General features: G+C 37.4%; 1 protein-coding gene across 4 annotated transcripts in view; it reads right to left on the minus strand.

Annotated features, from left to right (window-relative positions):
* Window positions 1–20,998, minus strand: part of ARMC8 (armadillo repeat containing 8) — a 106,494-nt gene that overhangs the window by 76,028 nt on the left and 9,468 nt on the right. For 3 of the 4 annotated variants that reach the window (XM_004278957.4, XM_033404097.2, XM_004278954.4), the window contains exon 2: window positions 9,496–9,572. The exons of the other annotated variant lie outside the window; for it this stretch is intronic. In XM_004278957.4, the coding sequence (XP_004279005.1) occupies window positions 9,496–9,572 (77 nt within the window). The remainder of the gene's footprint in view (window positions 1–9,495; window positions 9,573–20,998) is intronic. 4 annotated transcript variants of the gene reach the window in all.

Genomic DNA, 20,998 nt, shown 5'->3' on the forward strand with positions numbered 1-20,998 from the left:
ATCTTTCTGTGAATGTGGTTTTTGTTCCACAGGCTGCAGGATTGTAGTTCTTCTTGCTTCTGCTCAAGACTATACTTTTCATTAAAAGTTATTTCACTTTGGAAAATCAGATCAGTGGCACTCATGGTATATGGGTCATCAATACCATACCGACATCAGTCCATAGTTTCTGCTCTTGCATTCATACCTCATTAAGTTTTCTAACATGGTCACCCCTAAGCACTTACATATTGAAACATTATAAATTATCTTTTTTTCATATTCCAAAATACATTCCCCTAATTACTTACTGAGATCTCTTTGACTTCTCTTTTAGGTATAGCTCTACAGTATACAGGAATTTTTTGCTGACCATGAAAGTTACAATTCTGAAAAAGTTCTGTAACTGGCAAACCATGATCTTATAGAAAAACAGAGTAGAAAGTGGGGGCGGGGGGGAGTTATTAAGAAAATCAGTGACTAAATGTTATTGTCAGCTTGTGTTTCCAGTACCAACCAATTTCACTGGCATTGAAAACCCTGGTAACAATAATTATAATACCCCTCTCCTTAATTACCTTCTTCAATTATTACAGAAAAATGCTGCTATGACGTAGTGGTCTGCTAAAAGCTGATTCTCCCCACAAATTTTTGAATAGCATTTTCACAAGTCTTGAGCCAAACACTGTACCTGTTAGTCTTCTTCCTTCAGCTCAGTGCTTGAGGGTGGTCTATTTTTCAGGTCCTTACCTCTCTCTCTGTAAATATCCCTCAGATCTTCCATATGGTTTATAGGGGATCAGCAGGAGTATTTTTTGTTTATGAGGACTAAGCTGAATGAAGTTTACTAAGGTTTTAACCAAGTTCTGATACATGATTATAAAATTATGTGATACTGAAGCTTCCCTGAGCAAAGCATAGTTGATGATAAATTGTACATCTAAGCTCCTGCCTCCTTATGGATGTCTGCTGTTTTCTTAGAGACCTGCTTCCCAGTTGTCAGCTTATAGACCCTAACCTAGCAGTCTGTCATCTTCTTTCATCTTCTTCTTTTCTCTTAATGTGTTCTGCCTATACCAACACAGTACATTCATTTGTCCAGTAGCTATCTATCTACTGAGGGTTTATTTATGCCAGGTGCCATTCTGGAGGTTCTCTCTATTCTGGAATTCCCAACCCTAACATTTTCTCAGATTTCTCCCCATTCTTCCTAAACGAAGCAGAAATGAGGTGTCCCCACCTTATAAACACAACCCAAATACCTCAAACCATGCCAGAGTAAATGTTTTTATAGACAAAAGCAAACAAAAACTCCAAAACCAACTTTCCAGTTCTCCTAATAGTTTGCAAAAAGGACACGAAGGAGGCAGCTGGTAGTTATAGAGTAATCGCAGGCTAAAGAGAACACAATTAATAAAATGGACCAATGTCTAAAGAAAACAATTCTTGCTCTGGCTCTAATAAGTAAAATATATCTATACTAGACAAGGAAGAGATGTTAACGCCCTGCAAATAAATTCTATTCAGTTGTACCAGAAGATCATTTCTATGAAAGAGTTAAAATCGAAAGAGACAATAATGAATACATATACTCATTTTTAGCAGATCTAAGTACAGGGTAAGATTCAATTTCAGAGCCAGCCAAATGAAGCTTCTTTCAGTTCCCAGAGTGTAGCTATTTTCTCTCTCTTTCATTTCCTTATTATTCCCTCCCTTATATCATTCCCTGGCCAATTTTACTCATCTTTCAGGTCTGAGCTTCTATGTCAGTGTCATCCTCCAGGAAGCATGCCCTGACAACTCCCAAGTCTGGGTTAGGTATCCCTCCCTAGTGGCCTGTATCATAACATATTCATTACTTTTTTAGGAAAGAAGTCTGTCTCCTCTTCAGAGGCAAGAAACCAGTCTGACCTGGAAATATCAGAGAAGTTACTATCAATGGATCACAAAACATACCATATAGAAATCCGTATTTTTGTAAAATACAAACTCACAAGTATCAAGATGGGAGCACAACAAAACTAGGCAGGGTTTACACATTGCTTTGAAGTTCACAAAGCATTCCATACCCATTATTTAATCTTCACCACAATCTTGAGTAATATTAACCCCATTTTACAGATGAGGAAGCTAAGACTTGGGTTTTGGCTCTTCTCAGAGCTCCACAATAAATGACAGAGCCAGTCTCAACCCATGTCCCTTATGCCAAGTGTTTTTTCCATTACCTCCAGTGATATCAGGCATTCAGAGAAAAGACAAAAGAATTTAGTAAATGAATTTCCTTTTTCCTCCTGTCTTTCAATTTACATTTTTATGCAAAATAAAAGCATATCTTTTAGGCAAAGACATCCTTTTCCCAGTAGATCAAAGAAATATATAATCTCAATCTCATGTCCATCAATCCTTAATATTGGAGGGGGGTGGAATGCCCTACTAACATACTACTGAAATTCAACAATTACTTTTTGAGCTCAGCACTGTGCTAGGCTCTATGAAGGATACAAAAGCATCACATAATGAGATGTCTGATCTGAAGAGTTTACAATCTTTTTGAGATGACAAAAATAACACTAACAATGTAAGGCAGTGTATATTATAAATAGTGTGCTTATAGGGCTGAGAAAAGTAGATGATAAGACAAGCTTCACAGGTTTTGAAGCAATGGTAGGAACTAAGATGGACCTTAGAAAATGGCTAGGATTTGAATAAGTGGATGAGGAGGGCAAAAGGAACCATACTGGAAATGAATATGGCATACTTCTGGGGCAGTACCAGGAGCCAAGATTGAAAAGAAGGTTCCTTTTAAGGTGGAACATTAAGCATGGAACAAAGTTAGAAAAGTGATAGGGAGAAGAGACAAACTAAAGGGGGATGGATTAAGAAGAAATCATGTTTTTGATCAGAAAAAGGACATGAAGGAAGCAATGACAATGGAAGATAAGCTGAATGTGGAATGGACTGGAATACAGATAATTCTAGAGTCGAGAGGCAACTAAACGGCTGATGCCCTTCCTCTGTGGTCCCAAGACCCTCTGTGCTTATCATTATCACAGTATTCACTAATCAAACTACAGTGAACTGTCTCTTTAGTTATCTGACTCCTGCATTAGACTTTTGGATCTCCCAGAGCAGTGACTAATTATTCACTCTTATATACTCCCATACTAGCACAATGCCTACCTAGCACCTGATAGGCACTCAATAAGTGTTTGTTTAAAAAACTACTCAATCCATCCAGGTATCTGGTTATATGAGACTAAGTAGCAGCATAGGAACCATTAATAGAGAGGACATTTTAAGGAAGCAGTTAACAAGATGATTTGATAGGTTTGACAGGTACAGGAAATGTGATATGTGACATGTCTTGAGTGACTACTTCAAGTCTGGGTGCCTGGGTGCAGAGAACACTAGGAAGTTTGGAGAATAAATCCCTTAGCAAGACAAGGATCTATCTTGAATTTATACATACTGAATTATCTTTGAGATGAGATAAGAATATCTGGGTAGAAAAGCTAAAATGTAAGCCTTGGGGATAGTCTACTCCTTGAGGATGGGAATAGAGGAGTCGATATTAAGATGTTACAAAAATGCATTTGGCAGAGAACATTTTCGGCTAAAATCTAGCTAGAACCTTAAATTTGCCCAGTAATAAATGGACTCAAAATGCACCCACTTTTACATGGAGGTTAACCTTTCTACTTCCTTTCTTTGCTCTGAAGGAGTTTAATTTTTAGTGTGGTAGAGAAAAAGGTCTTGAATATAAAACGAGATGTGCAGTGCCTACTACAGCATATGTCTAAATCAGAGTATTATGATTTGTGATCAAAACCAAGAGAGAAAGTAAACACCACACTTTGTCATTAAAATAGTAGGAAAAAAATAATAATTGGAACCTAGACCTGTTGGAGAAACAAAGTCTAAGTCAATCAGGTATGAGCATATTATTCCTAAACAGTCAAGACACCATAAATTTTAACTGAAAACCTAATTATCATCTAAAAATAGAAAATCATCTTTAAAGTCATTGAAGGCTGGGGCCAGAAGCTAAAGATCAATGATGTCATTTTCATTTTGAACCAGTATGACTCTTCACTTACCTGAAGCAGCTCTTATTTGGAATACTACACATTCATTCTTGGTCTAATTGGCATGAAGTAGCCAAAAAGTACAGCAGATACGGAAAAGTACAGTCTAACGTCTGACCTACTTACGAAAACTCACTTTTCATAAGACATAAGGAAGAAATACGTATTTGTGGGTAGCTATAATAAGGCAACAGGGTAAACAACTTAACAAAATTATTTGGACTTGGAAAATTACAAACTTAATCACTGCTCTGACCCTGTAATAATAATTATTATGATGTTCTTTTTGGAAAATGTAACATCCAAACATCCAAGTACAATAAGTTTCTAATATCCAGCATGGTTAAGGAATGAGATTATTCATATTCCAATCAAAATCACCATCATCATATGTGAATTGCCAATTTTAAAAGAAGTAGATAATGATGATCTATTATTCAAACTAAAGTTACTTTTAACATAAGGCTTTGATTCAGCAGGTACTTGAGAGATTTACAGTGAACTTCATTTCAAGTCAACTTAGGCAATTATTGTGCACCTACTATATGTATAAATTGAACAGAACTGAGAATTGACAGTAATTTAGTTCATTCTTATCAACAAATTACCCTGAGGTGTAGATTTCTGGAATGTAGGGTAGCGTCAGATACAGTTCCGATTTTTATAAACACTAGTTTAGGAGTTGTACTTAACTCTGTTTTATCAGAGTTATCAGCTGATTACAAATCACCTTACATTCTCCAAAAATGAAAAGTGCAATGTAATAACTGCACTAATAAATGTAAAATATTTTTACAGTACATTAATAAATATTTTTAATATATGTAATCATTCCAAAGAACATCAGAAATGTGTTAGACCATTATGAATATGGAAGCATACAGTTAAGTGGCTTATAAATATGAAAAGATATATATACAGATATGCATACAAATATTCAGATATTTTTGATGTTCAAAGTTAGTATCACATACATATATAAACAGCTTATATATCTGTACACAAAACTATGTCAATCTGATCTAACAATTTCTGGAAAATCTTGCTACCCTCTTAACCAGACTAACCTGTCTCAGAATACAAAGTTTTAAACAAGTAACTCTCAGAATCACTCCATTTCATTTGGTATTAAGGTCATCTTCACTTATGTTTACCTGTAACACTTTTGAAAGTAACTAACAGGACATTTCTTTTGAATTAGCCTAAAACTTATCCTTAATTTAAAATTTCCAAAAGCCAGAGGCTTCATTTTATGGGAGCTCATATCTTTAGGACATGCAAGAAAATGGAAAGTGCCTATATTCTACTGAAACCAGAGGTACATATTTGCTTGGAACCAGAGAATGAAGTACCAAAACCATTACCAAAATGAACTTATTTCATCAGTATATTAAAATACTTCAGAAGACACTTCTTAAAAATTGATACTTGGTGAAAACCACACAATTCTACAGTATCCACAACTGCCTGCCTTAGTTTACCAGAAAGAGCCAATCTAGTTTTCTAGTTTGATTCAACTTTGAAACTACAAAGCCAGCCACATTTGCTTGTATCATCTTTTGCCTTTCAACATAGGGAATATCAACGTAAGGCCACAGGGGGATATCTGTTTATTTTTTTCACGGAGAATCACTAACGTCAAAACCAGATTCAGGTGCTCTAATTTAGGTATGTTAAAAAAAAGCACAATATTTAAGCAGCTTTAACTCAAGGTCTACAAAAACATTTCAACAGTTATTCTTCTGCAACTATGAAATTTAACATGGTTGAGCTAATACCAGGGTAACTTCACCAAAAACATCCTGTAATTGTTTTTTTAAAGTCACACGCAGATCACCACACTAGAGGAAGCTGAAAATTTGCAATACGGTATAGTTTATCTGATGTACCTACTCTCTGTTGTAGTTGCAAAGGCTGTAGTTTATGACCTACACAGCTGATTGCCCTGTTCTCTCTGCTCATATCTGACTCCTATCTTACTCCATTAACTACTCAGTTACACATTTGAAACCTTGCTTTTCAGGACCTAATTCTGTTTTCAAACCTTTAGTATAATAGGACCATTCAAATTTATGCTAAATATTGTACTATAAACAAAAAAGTTGTCTCTAGGATAACTCCTCATTCTTTAACAATTAAACTTAAGCAGTTCTGATGTTTAATAGTATTCTTCAAAGGCATACTCACTGACTAGGTAAAACAGTCCTTCACAACATGGGTTATCTACAAAGAAGTTCCCTATATTTATGCATAGGTCTATGGCTCTAACTCAGCAGAGTAGATCAGTTAGAGACCTTGATGAAAAGTTATTATTCATCTTTAATTTCTTCGATTTTGTTTTTCCTGCTAGTGAAAAATCAGACTAATATTGCTAGAAAAACGATAGAGCTCTGGTTGTCTCATAGCTAAAGCTAGTCATCAATTCTTTTTTATGTCCTTCGAATTGGATATTTTGGATTCAAAGCTGGTTACTTCAGCCTCTGTCTTTTCCTTCCCTAAAACCAGAAGGCTACCTTTGGTTGTTTACACTCTGTGGCCACCTTCCTTCTACCTGCCTCTTTTGGTCTAGTAATGGTCTCTGTATGACTGACTCAACGGTGGCTGTGTAATGTGTATTAAATAAAAGAAAAGAATTGGTCAATTCTCTTTTCCTAAACATCATTTTGGCTCCCCCTTTTCCTCTATCAATATTGTATTATTCTTGTATTAGACAAGGTTACTTAAAAGTAAATGTTAAAAATTTAACTCATTTTTCATTCAATTGACTACGTACAATTAATCTTCAGACAGTAACAAAATTCAGGAAAGAATTAAGTCAGAAAGGATAATTTTTTCTCTCTGCGGTAAAGAAAGCTTTATCAAATCATACTACACACGCCCCCAGAAGGCCATAAAGTGAAAAGATTTTGGGTGATCTGTCTGTTTCAAACTCTAAATAGATTTTAGTATTTTAAGTAGCAATCACATTTACTGGAACGTGTTATCACTCAGATTTTCTTGTCTGAATCAAGAATTCTAGCTCCTCTCCCTTTTCTTCTCCTTCGGTGGGAATTGTTTTATCTCTGACATTTTTTTAGTTTTTCTTTCTCTTCTTTGAAAAGAATCACCTTATTTTTGAAGTTGTTTTAAATTAGGGTCAATAACTACTAACCATTTAAGTACCAATTTGTGGGTATCCACAACATACCAGGCACTGAATGTTATATTTCTGTCTTAATTCTTAACCACTTGGCAAGATGGGCAGTATTACTCTCTCTTTACAGATGATAAAGTTGACGCTCAAAGAAATCAAATAACCTGCCCAAGCACTGTACTAGGAAAGGACTCTACTAGGAAGCATCAGAACCAGGTATCCAACCTACCGTTGTCCAACTTGAAAGCCCATGCTCTTTCCACTCCACTATCCCTCCACACAAACCTTTCTTATCTTCTTAGCTGACAGCTAAGTGTCTTAGACTTGATAATTTTTTAAGAGGCACTAAGTCTATCAAACTATACCATAGCTAGTTTGAAATAATACACTCTTCCCAGTGGTTTTTTTTTTTTTTTTTGCAGTAGCGGGCCTCTCACTGTTGTGGCCTCTCCCATTGCGGAGCACAGGCTCCGGACGCGCAGGCTCAACGGCCATGGCTCACGGGCCCAGCCGCTCCGCGGCATGTGGGATCTTCCCGGACCGGGGCACGAACCCGTGTCCCCTGCATCGGCAGGCGGATTCTCAACCACTGCGCCACCAGGGAAACCCTTCCCAGTGTTTTTTATGCCTTATTTGATATTTAATCACCTTTAAAAAAGCTACAGTGTTTTTTGGTAAATGAGAAATTTCTAACAGTGACAACACTTGAATCAGCTACTCACATCAGATATGACTCAAGATACAAGTCTTTCACGCAGAATCCTTGACTGAGAAATTTAGCTTTTCTCCTAAACTGCCACAGAAGCAGTAATAATGAAAACAACAACAACAATAACATCATCTTGTATCATTTACTGAATACTTAATGAGTCTGACATTTCCAGCGGAACTATTTATTGAGGAATCTTAAGTGATATCTAGGATTAGCAATATACAAAGCTGTGTCTAGCTTTGTGTGGGGGAGTGTCTGCCTGTCTAAGAAAGAATGTCAAATTAAACCTATCTCTTCCACTAATTTGTGTGTGTAGGTACAACCCAAACTGATTTATTTAAGAGACAGATTTAATACCACTTTTCCTGGTATTAATCAAACTAGACTTAAAGGCGCTGATTAAATCATTATAGTCTCCCAGTTAAGGGGACAAAGGCAAAGTTAACATAATGAGAAAACAAGAAATATCATCTCCTGTTTCTGTAAACTGAGAAGATGTGAAGAGAAGGTGTCGAGTTTCCCAGGTGGATCTCCATCCAGCTCCTCACCTTCCCTTCTAGCTCAATTTGAAGAGTCAAGCAGCCTTACTTATCTTGCCTCTACTTTACAAATACACACTCTCAAGACGTCCCTGCTATAGAGCTTTTTTTTTTGGAAGTGGGACGCATCCTAGCCTTGCCATGGTTGAGCAAGAGTTAAACTAAAGATGTTATCTTGCTGATAACACTAACAGGGTTAAGAAGAAAGGGACTCATTTGTGCCCTCACTGCTATCCCAAATGTATCTCATCCTGACCTTTTTTGGGTCCTCCTTCCCCAGGACACAGCTCAGCCCTGTGGGTGCTCCGTGTTTCCCAACCCTATGAGTCAGTCGCCTTAGGCTAGACCTTCTTTCTTACAAGTAATGTGATAAGAGCATGAAAATCTGCTCTTAGGAGAGAGAATTCATCTTTCAATCATTTGCAATCTTATTGCACTTGTCCCACTTTTTTTTTTTTTTTTTTTTTAAGAATAATCACCTCAGGTATGTTGCTTAAAAATATTTCCTCTCATTAAACATGAGGCAATTGTGGAGAAAAGAAGGGCATTTAGGTTATCAAGAGTTTATTTAAAATGTGGGAAAAAAAAGTTTAAATTTTCTAATGACTGCTTTCTAAATTCTTGTATTTAGAACATCACTAGGAAATTCAAACCTTAAAGACAGTCAATGAGTTAACCAAAAACAAAGCAAAACAAGAAGCCCAAAACCCTGGTGACCTATTCTCCCACCCCCTTTCCGATTATCAAAGATAATCAGTTTTACTCTCTTGCTTTTGCTGGATATTGAAGTCACAAAAGCATTCTCCAAAGTAAACATTTTTTAAAATGTAAAACAAGTATTCTACAAAAAATGAAGCTAACCATGTCAGTTAACTATCCAACGGACAATTCTTTATAGTACCATATTAAAGTCATGAATGTCAAGGGGTCTTTCCAAAACAGAAGAAAAAAGTTACAACCCTGCATTTTCAGAATTATAATACTTGACAGATTCAAACATGAAACAAACAAGACTTTTTGATAGACTCTTAAATACATACTACTTACATGACACCTTGTAGAACTTTCTGGGGATCAGGGTCAAATAGCCTGTCAACATAGTGGCGACTGCTAGCTGTTACTTCCTAGAAAGTGGGGGGAAAAATTATGACATCTGAAGCCGTGCAAATCACAAATTCACAGTATCACCCATAACATCAAACAGCTATATAATCTAACTTAAGGTAGAAGCATTAGAATTTTTATAAATACTTATTATATTAAATCTATCTGAGAAAATCTTGTGACAAGATAAAACATAAGATGGGGAAGAAAGAGATACCCGGTTCTCACTAAAAACATAACTAGACAGTGGGACCTTTGCAGTGAGCCCTGCAAGCTCTGCCGATGGAAGAACTGGGCGTTAAGTATTGAGAAGCAAACTAAGTTTCTTAATTAACTGTTGGATGTCACCTACACACGAAAAAAACATGGGAATGTTGCTTCTGTTTATACCCACTAAAGGGAGGGAAAATCTGATTCTCAGCGAGGAAAAAAGGGTAAGGACTTCATGAACAGTTTATGAAGGGCAGTCTTGGTGCAAGAGGAAGACTCTCAGAGTGATGCAGAGGAGAGCTATACTGCTAGGAAGCAGACATATGCAAAAAATAAAAACGAATATAAAGGAGTTGTCACACTTTCTGTGAGGGAAAAAAAATTAAGAATTAGGATGATTTATCAGGTCCAAAAGAGCTACCCAGTCTGAACTGGCTAAAGCTGGGCAGACGAGGGAGAGCTAGAATATGAAGAGCAGGGGAGACACTTACCTCCTTTTATTTGTATTTTGGGGTTTGCACTATTATGTTATTTCTTGTAATACTTATTTGGGGGGCATACTTATTTTTTATATTTAATTTTCAATACTTAACATTATTTAAAACAAAGAACATGTTTAAGAACCAGAAAAAAAGAATTTTTGTCCCTTGCTGTTTCTTCCTGATGCCTGCTGGAATATGCTGCTCATGTACTATGACCCATTAGCAATAAATTATTATAGAGAGGAAGAAATACTTTTCCAGTTTACCCAGAACCCCTGATCAGAAAAGAGTTAACTGCTAAGACACAGTGCCAGCTTAAAATTCTGAATCTCCAAAAATAACTCTGGAAAAAATTCTATAAACTCAAATTTCCTGACAATATAGCTAATCCAAAATCAAAGTGTATTTTCACATTATGAGCTTGCAACCAAAATACCCCTGTAGGCAACTCAAGTACCCACTTTTAATACATACTCCATTTCTAAAGAACAAACTGGCAGCAAATAAGCCAAACTGATGAAAATTCTTGTGCCTAATAGGGTACCATTAAGTACTTGCTAACGGGGTCTGGTTTCCTCAAAATAACAGAATCACAGAGTTAGAAGGACTCTTAATTATCTCTCTCAATCCCCTGGTTAACAAATGAGGGCTGATCTTTACCCAGATGTCAGACTGTCAAATGTTAAGTAGGGATGCAAACAACTGTACAAATATATCAAGAAACAATATACACAAGAGCAAAATCCAGGGTAAAACAGAAAACAGTATTCCTATAATACAAACAGATATGTCTTCTCACTCCATTTGAGCACATGTGCTTTCCTGACTTTCCAACATGGTAAGTTCTGAGAACTTCAGACTCTTAGACTCCCTCCTATGTAAGGAAAGATTTTGATTTTACTGTTTCTCTCCACACACTCTCCCACAGCTCTACATCTCTTGCCTCTCAATGTGGTTTTTAAAAAGGTACTTGGGTTTAAGACCTTATTTTAAACAACATAAATTTCTCCCATTAATAGCAACTCTATTGCTCTATGCCTGGTTCATTCAATTTAACAAGCACTGTGTACCTACTATACGCAAGGCACTGAGGAAGGCATTAAAGGCCAAAAAAAAAAGTAAGGCATGGTCCCTCCCCTCAAGAATTCATATTCTATTGTAACTGTGTTTACATGTTTATATTCCCTACTAGAATATAAAACAGAAGAATACATAGTGAAGATTTCTTAGAGGAGTTGGTTTTGGAAAATGAATAAGAGTGCATGAGAACAGACAAGGAAAGAATCAGGGTCACAACCACAGCCATAAGGTATGTGAAGCCAACACACAAATACCATCAGCAAGTATACCAGTTGCTGGCACTGAAAAAGAAGGGAGGAAGGTAGAAAGGCAACCACAGAATATAAAACACAAAAGGCTAATCAATGGGCAGCCAATAATTGAAGTGTTCAGATTGCCTTTTGGTCAAAGTTCTATGCTAGGTGCCAAAGAAAATACAAGAGGATGTGAAGGCAGAACAGTGCACTTAAGGAGCTTACATCTATAAAGGGGTCAGTCCTATGTACAAAAAATGATCCTCTGAGCTGCCTAGGTAGCAGCAAGCTGAGAGGATATAGTCACTTGTTCAATCTGATTTTACTCTTATGTTTTTGCTTAACAAATTTACTTAGTTGTTTGTATGGGACACTTCTCATATTTCACTGCTTTCCTTTGTAGATCAGTCTCTCCCCTTTCAGCCCTCTTCTCTCGTCTTTCAAAAGGCAGCCTGAAATATAAGACTTTGAGAGAGAAGGCAATTGGTGCAGATATTAAATAAGTTGGTCAGAGATAATTTCTTTAAAAGGTGACACTTGAGCAAAGACCTGAAAAAGGTCAAGGAGTAAGTCATGCAGCTACCTGGGAGCAAAGCTTTTTAAGCAAAGAGAACAACAAATGCAAAGGCTCTGAAATGTTAAGTGTCTGCTGGGATCAAAGAACAGGAGGTCATTACAGCTGGAGCAGAATGAGCAAAGGAGAAAACAGTAGGAGATGAGGTCAGAGAAGAGTGGCCAGATGGTAAAGAGCTGCGGTGTCCAATATGATAGCCACTAGTCTCATATGGCTGTTGGGCATCTGAAATGTGCCTAGAAACTGAATTTAAAATTTTTAAACTTTAATTAAAATTAAAATTTAAAAACCAATACTGGATTCAGTTATTAGAAAACTTCTAAGAATGTTGTGAATTATTTAAGTATGTAAATTTACTTTCAACTGTAAATTTCATGAAACCTAAATACTGATCAAGTATTTCCAATCAAAATACAAATCAAGTATTTCCAACCAAAATTTGGTATCAAAATTGTGTAAAATACACATCAGATTTTTGAAGACTTGATATAAAAAAGTAAAACAATTTCATTGATAATTCATTACACTGATTACATGTTGAAATAATATTTGGATATACTGGTTTAAATTAGATATACTGAAATTAATTTCATGTTTTCTTTTTACTTGTATAGCATGGTTGCTGGAAAATTTTTAATTACATATGTGGTTGGCATTATTTTTCCACTGGACAACACTGGTATAGACCCTTGTTGGTCATTGTAAGGATTTTTATTTTTATGGTGTGAGTTGGGAAGCCATTAGAGAGTTTTGAGAAAGTAGAGACATGAACTGACTTGTTTTAAAAGGACTGCTCTGGTTGCAACTTTAGAAACAGACAAATGTGTGGAGGGGGCTAGGGAACAAAGCAGGGAGACCAGGAAGGAGGCTATTCAATAATTAGAAATGCTGTCACTTCAGAGAGATGATGGAAGCCTGGACTAGGGCATGAGTTCTGGAGGTAGTAAGAGTCACTCAGATTCCTGATAAATGTTAAAGCTGAAATGACTATCAAACTGGATATGCTGTCAGAGTAGATGTGGAGTGTGAAAGAACAGAGGAGCCAAGGATTACACTTAAAGTTTTTGCCTGAGCACCTAGAAAGTCAGACTGAATTGTCAGTTAATGAGATGAGCAAGACTGTGGGAGATGCAGGTTTGAGCGAGAAGATCAAAAGTTCAGTTTTGGACATGTTAGGACTGAGAATTTTATTAGCCACCCAAGTGAGAATGTCAAGTTAGCAGTTGAATATGTCTAGAGTTTAGGAGAGAGTTGTGGGTGGGAGATACAAATTAGGGAGTTGACAGATTATACACAGGATAAGTTCACTTAGGGAATAACCATGATAAGGCAAGGCCTGAAGACTGAACTCTGGAGCATCTGAACAAGCAGCCAGTATGGTGGGAGGAAATCTGAGAAGCCAGATAGGGTAAGGTTTCAAGGAGGGAGTAATCAAATATGCCAAATGCTACGGATGTGTAGCATAAGATAATAACTAAGACCTGACCATTAGACTTAGGAACATGGAGGTCATCAGTGATCTTGACAACAGTGTGGGCAGAGTGGTGGGGTCAAAGCCTGCTTGGCAAGCGTTTAAGAGAGAATGGGAAAAGAGGAATTAGAGAAAGTACACACAGACAGCTCTTTCAAGGAGTTTCACTGTAAAGGGGAGTGAAGAAAGAGTAAGAGCTAGAGGGACAAGCGAAGTTAGGAGAGCTTTTTTTTTTTTTTAAAGCCGGAATAAATTAAAGCATACTTATTGATCGACGGAAATTTTTGTTTTGTTTTGATAAAGAAAAACATGCTGCACTGGGGTAGGGGGAGAACTTCTGGAACAACGTTCATAATAATTGAGAGGGAAGTGGATTTACTGACCAAGTAGAACATGGAAAGTACAACAGTCAGAGGCAATAAATTAGGTGGATACGGTGATGAGAGCTTGTGGACATTCTCTCTGATTATCTCTATTTTCTGAAAGTTAAAATTGTGGGGTTGGGTGCGAGACTGAAGAACAGAAGGAATAAAACACAGCATGGGCCAGAAAATATACCAGGACTGCCAGGCAGCACTAACCTTCTTGAGGTTCATGATTATGAATTTAAAATGAGACCAGTCAGCATGGCTGTGTTTTTCTCCAGCTACATTAAAATATACAGAAGTAGACATGAATAATAGAGTTAGATTTAACCAGAGCTGGAATTTCACCAGACAAGGATGACAAAGCCAAAGGAATGGGAGGGCTGAGTTGAGGGTATATGCAAAGTTGAGATTATAATGACAGGCCTATTGAAGACCAATGAAAAAGCTGTAGGATTAATGGAATGCAGGTAACAGGGGGATTGACGAAGGCTTGTAGGTGTTCGGGTAGAAGGAGTGGTTTGGGAGGACAGAAGGTGGTGACCAGAATTTGTAAAACTGAAGAGATTATGAAGGGGTTTTAGTTATTGGTAACGTCAAGGTCTAGGAAATAACCATGTGGACAAACACCTCAAGGGAACACAGAGGATATGATCATTGGGCAAGTCTAGAGTTTTAGAAAAATTGTCTACATAGGTAATGAAATTTCCATAAATTATCACAGAAATAGTGCTAGAAAAAGTGAACATGAGCTAGGAGCTAAAATCTTAAAGAAATGAGGGGGAATGATCCAGGGGATCTATAGATGACTACAAGGTAGAGTCTGATGAGATTCAGAGCTGGAATGTTTAGAGAAAAGGGAAGAGAGGGGTCTGAAAAGAGTAATGAGGAGCAATTCTCTGTCTCCACTTCTAGGCCTAGAGATATGAGGGATATGGGAAGAAAAAGAGCCAACAGCTGAGAAGACTGCAGGAGAAAGCTGAGGAAAAGGGTGTCAAGAGGTGAAAAGCCTGGTTTCAGTCTAAACAAAAAGATGAAGGAAATGTTCAGACAAGAGGGTGAGGATAACAGAAACCCAGTGAAAGAAGCGGGAGAGAGGCAAGGGATCTGGATAGAAAAGTAAATGGACAGAGACACATGCGCATGAGGAAGGACCCTAGAGTCCTGGGCTTCCTGTGGTAGTTAATGTAAACAGAGATAAAGAGCTTAATCCTGAATGTTGGGGAGGGACAGTTTGATCTAGGCACTAATTTACCCCTGAAATAGGACAAACACTGGAGTTTCTTCCTCCCTCCTGCCCACAGAGGCCAAAAGGTTAAAAGAGTGTCTGATGATCTGTTCTTTCAAGACGTGGCTTCACGCTCACTTCAAAACACTAATACCCTTTTATTTATTTTTTATTCTTTTTTTTTTGATGAAAATATTTTCATTTATTCTTTTTTTTAAGATTTTTTTTTACATCTTTATTGGAGTATAATTGCTTTACAATGGTGTGTTAGTTTCTGCTTTATAACAAAGTGAATCAGTTATACATATACATATGTTCCCATATCTCTTCCCTCTTGCGTCTCCCTCCCTCCCACCCTCCCTATCCCACCCCTCCAGGTGGTCACAAAGTACCAAGCTGATCTCCCTGTGCTATGCGGCTGCTTCCCACTAGCTATCTACCCTACGTTTGGTAGTGTATATATGTCCATGCCTCTCTCTCGCTTTGTCACAGCTCAGCTTTGTCACAGCTCACCCTTCCCCCTCCCCATATCCTCAAGTCCATGCTCTAGTAGGTCTGCGTCTTTATTCCTGCCTTACCCCTAGGTTCATCATGACATTTTTTTTCCCCTTAGATTCCATATATATGTGTTAGCATACGGTATTTGTCTTTCTCTTTCTGACTTACTTCACTCTGTATGACAGACTCTAGGTCCATCCACCTCATTACAAATAGCTCAATTTCGTTTCTTTTTATGGCTGAGTAATATTCCATTGTATGTGGCACATATATACAATGGAATATTACACTAATACCCTTTTAAATTACTCTATAGCTTCCGGTAGCTGGAAGGGCTTGTACACACAGTGATCCTCCATCCTCCCAACCGATCCAGTGAATGTGCCAAGCAGCCAGCTAAAGCTCAGGGTACAGTCTGTGCCCATGAAGGAGAGTAGTGCTAGCCAGGGTCACACTATGACCTCTGCCTTTTGGCACAAGGCTTCAAACAAATGACCTAGAAAGCCCTCGAAACCTAGCTCTAAACTTACTGTACCCATTCAAAGCTGCAGAAGCCACCACAAACGTATAGATTAAAAACTGTTACATTTTTACGCTTAACAGCACCCCTCCAAATTATATTATGTAAAAATGTACATGAATCCTTTCAAGCAGAAAGTTTGTATACACCAAATTTGTGACTTAGTATTTAGAATTTAGTAGAGCTGAATGTACATATGTACGAACAGGTACTAAACATTAAAGAAGGAAGAGAAGCTTGTAGCAAATTTCTTCTTGAAGGAAAACAGAAACAGGTAATGAGTTGCGTTCCACTGTGGAGAACTATTAATGTGGAAGCAATTTCCCTTTTAGTAGGGTGACCATTTGTGATGTCTCCCCTTGAGTGAAGACTGGTTGTAGTGACTTGATTCTAGCAAGCAGAAAGCAGTGGAGGTGATAGGATGTCACTGCAGAACTCTCCCTCTCTCTGTGTCCATGTCTGTGTCTGTCTGTCTGTCTCTCCCTCCCTCCCTCAGTCAAAAGCCAGCTTCCATGTTGTAAGTTGCCCTATGGAGAGCCCCACATGGCATGGAACTAAGGGGAGCCCCTGGCCAAGAGCCAGCAAGGGATTGAGGCCCTCGTTTCAACAGCCCACATGGAACTAAATCCTGCCAATAATCCTGTGAGTGAGCTTGGAAATGGATTCTCCCTCAACTGAGCCTTGAAACGTGGCTCCTGTTGACACCCTGACTGCAACCTCACAAGGAACTCTGGGGCAGAGGCATTAGCTAAGCCACATCTGAATTCCTGACCTACAGAAACTGTGAGATAATAAATGTTGTTTTAAGCAGCTAAGTAATCTGTTACATAACAATAAACAGATAATGAATCTACCTTCAAATTTATCATCCAAACCAGGATAATTTTAAGACTGAAAGAGGGCACTACTAATACTTGTCACAGAATAACACATAAATGAAGAGTGTTGGAGACAAACCGGGCTTATATGCTCGCCCTACCTTTTATTCCTCTTTTGTGGCACAAAATTTATCTCTAATAAATTAGAGATAGCTCAGAAAACTGGTCAGACATACTGAAAAAGCAAACCAGAACCATCTCTAATTGCCCTTCTGAATAAACTACGCATGATTCGGGTAAATTAAAACCCTGCCTTTTGAAAAAAATTCTTCGGGAAAGGTTCTGAATGCCAAATTATTAAGTCCCAGACTTGCCACGAATGGGATTTAACACAAAGAACAGAAGAAGTAAATTCGTTCAACTGAAGTTCTAAAACCTGAAGTGAAACAATGGGTTTATTAGACAATGAAGAGTGAGGGTTTAAGTGTAAATAAGAAAATATCAAACTATTTTATTTCATTAAAATCTTGCTCTATATGTATTTCATTAAAATAATATGTTCTTTAATCCTACCATATTCAGGCATTGAATGGTAGAAGAATATATGACTTGGGATCAGAAGATGGGTTTGAAACCTAGTTCTACCACTTGGTAGCTTTGTGACATAGGGCAAAAATAATATTTTGAGACTGTTTCTTCAAGTATAAAATGGTAACGTTACCACATAGCTCAGAGTGTGGATCAAATGAGATAACACACAAGAAAAACCCCTATAAACTGTAAATGAACCATATAAACACGGATTTCAGGAAAAGCCTATTTTTGTATAAAAAATATAATTGCCTTAACAAATGTACTAATGCTCTTCTCAGTTATTTATAGTCATATTCATGATTAAAGCCTAATTATTCAGACATACCTTTCCTCACCCGATAGCTTTTTTCTCAGACCAAGCTAAGTACTTAGCAAGAAATAAATATGCATTTGAATGCTGACCTTAGAAATCTAAACTTTCATTACTTGAGATTTAAAATAACTGTTAAAAATATGTAAGGTAATCCTTAGTGCACTTTTTATTACTAACTTGCATTATAACTGTAGGTATAACCATGGACTCAGACAATATAAAATCACAGTTACGAATACCAATATATAGTTCAAGGAGTAATTTTTTTTTTTTTTTTTTTTTTGGCTGCACCTTGGCATGAGGTATCTTGGTTCCCTGACCAGGGATCGAACCTGTGCCCTCTGCAGTGGAAGCGCAGAGTCTTAACCACTGTACTGCCAGGGAAGTCGCAAGGAATAATCAATTTATAGTGTTCTCGTACCCATACACCAAATCAGAAAGAAAAGGTAGACAGAATACAAATATTTTTATAATACGTGACACTTGTTTAGTATGTTACAGTTTACAAAGTATTTTCATATCTATTTTCTCACTTAATTCACATGTTCTTTAGAAATTGGAATATTACAAATCTCACTGCGGAATTCTGACCCCTGAGAAATGAATGTTTAAACTAGTTGTTGCCATATTAATCAAAATTTCATGTGTCAATTATTCCACAAACTACTTCAAGATAAAATTGTTCATAATGTTGATCATTCAGCATTGTCAGGGAAAATCCTGGTTTAGGGAAGAGATGAAAGGAGCACAACCCAAAAAACAGAATGTTTGAGCTCTATAAAGCTTCAGTTTAAAACCTATTTCATGCTGAAATTCAACATGTGAATATATTTAATTTACTAGGTGCTGGTAACAGAGTTAAGATAGAGTCCCTTACCCTCAACTCATTCACAGCACAGAAAGGAAACAGATAGGTAAGTAAGTTACAGTTGTCACTTCTAACACAGGATAAGTGTAACCATAAAAGTGAACACAAGATAAAAAGAAAGCTGAAGATACAATTAACTGAAGTTAGGGGTGGAATGGGAGGTGGTATCTAAGCAGCAAGGATGATTAATCTGAAAGACTAGTATTATTTTGCTAGGTGAAATGGGGAGGAAAAAAAAGATAAGGACTCTAGGCGGAGAGCACAGCACACGCAAAAGAGTTCTGAAGCAATGTGGTGTGTTTGAGAAACGCAATTTAGTATTATAGTGATATAGTATACACTTGGGAATACAAAACAAAGCTAAAGTTGTACTCTTTAATTCAGTCAACAAATATTTAGACAGCTATGCAGGTACTGTTCTAGGCAAGAACCAAAAAAAGCCCAACTTTGCAGGGCTTACATTTCAGCAAGGGGAGAAAAATAAAAAGCAATAAACATAATAAATAAATGATATAGAATATTATAGGGCTATACATGCTATGGGGGGAAATGTTTAATAGCACATTTTATTTCCATCTCCTTTTACTATACACTGCACAAGCTGCGGGGAGGGAGAAGTGCAGGAGAGAAAGAGGGAAGTGTACTAATACATCCCCCCCCAGAGAACCCCATACACTCAGCATCTCAGTAGTTCTAAACAGTAGTTCTAAACAGGGACACTACTGCCTAAGATATATTCTTTAAATCTATGGAAGTGATTTTGGGTTGTCAAAATGGCAATAGGTGCTACTGATATCTAGTGGGCAAGGGCTAAGGATGCTAGATGTCCTGCAGTGAGTGGGACAACAGGCCCATACTCGAAAAGACTTTCCACTATGCAGTCATGTAGGAAAATAAACTTTAATTGCCTGAGCCTAGAATCTAACTCCATTTTACATATAAACAAAAAATGTATTTCGCATCATTTTACTATACCATTTTCCAAGAATGCAACTCCCATATGAATACAGGAAAGGGTGTACTTTGTGTTGTTAGGAACTTTATCAAAAGTTGTTCACTTCAAAAAAATCACATCAAAAACAGTATCACTTATTGTATTTAAGTAGCCATCACATCATACCTATATCACTGTCTTATAGCAGTCATATTTACAGCTAAACTACCCTTATTTGTAAATATATCACTATTTTATTACTTCTTTCTAGTACCTGAGTATTTACTCATTTAAATAATATAAATTAGTTTCCTGCTCTTTCTCCCTTAACACAGCTGAGGCATTATGCCAACTCTTAAAAATTTACATGTAAGAGCAGTTATCTATGAATTTCACTCCAGGAGAGCCAAGGAGGTGCTTCAAAATACGTTTTAAGAAGGGGATGTGGAGTCTAGCAGAGTTGAGAACTACTAACTGAAACAGCTCTTAACATTCCAGTCAGCTGGGAGCTCCAGAACCTCTTCTCCATCCCAAACATTTTGAAACGAAAATTTGATTTTCTGATGCCTCCAACTCTCAGTCCAAACAAATGCTTCCTACTGTCACTTTGACAATTTTCTGAAATGCCAAATAACTGTACTGCTTAGATCACTCACAGATTCACAATTATTCAATTTGAAGTCCAGGAACTAGAGAATTTTTTCCTAACTTTGAGGGGAAAAAAACCCTACCTCCCTCTGGAACAATACAAAAAAGGATAATATAACAAAGACTGACCTTTTCCTTGCAGATGGCTATCATGCCCTCCCTATGTATTAAAAAATTGCTACTTGCCTCCAAAAGGAAGAAAAATTAGAAGAAAATGCCTAAGTAAACCCCAAATTTTGTGGATATTTTGATTTTTCCTTTCTTTTACTTTTTTGTATTCTAGTAAACTTCTGGCCCCATTAGGATTCAATCAGATTCTCATTCAATTTTTGCAGACCCATCACATAGTACTTTTTTAAACTTTTTTTTTTTTTTTTTTGCGGTACGCGGGCCTCTCACTGCCGTGGCCTCTCCCGTTGCGGAGCACAGGCTCCGGACGCGCAGGCTCAGCGGCCATGGCTCACGGGCCCAGCCGCTCCGCGGCATGTGGGATCTTCCCAGACCGGGGCACGAACCCATGTCCCCTGCATCGGCAGGCGGACTCTCAACCAGTGCGCCACCAGGGAAGCCCTAAACTATTTTTATCTTTACATTTTTTTTTATTATTATG

This window comes from Orcinus orca, chromosome 5 (genome assembly GCF_937001465.1).
Source record: "Orcinus orca chromosome 5, mOrcOrc1.1, whole genome shotgun sequence".
NCBI classification, from domain to species: Eukaryota; Metazoa; Chordata; class Mammalia; order Artiodactyla; family Delphinidae; genus Orcinus; species Orcinus orca.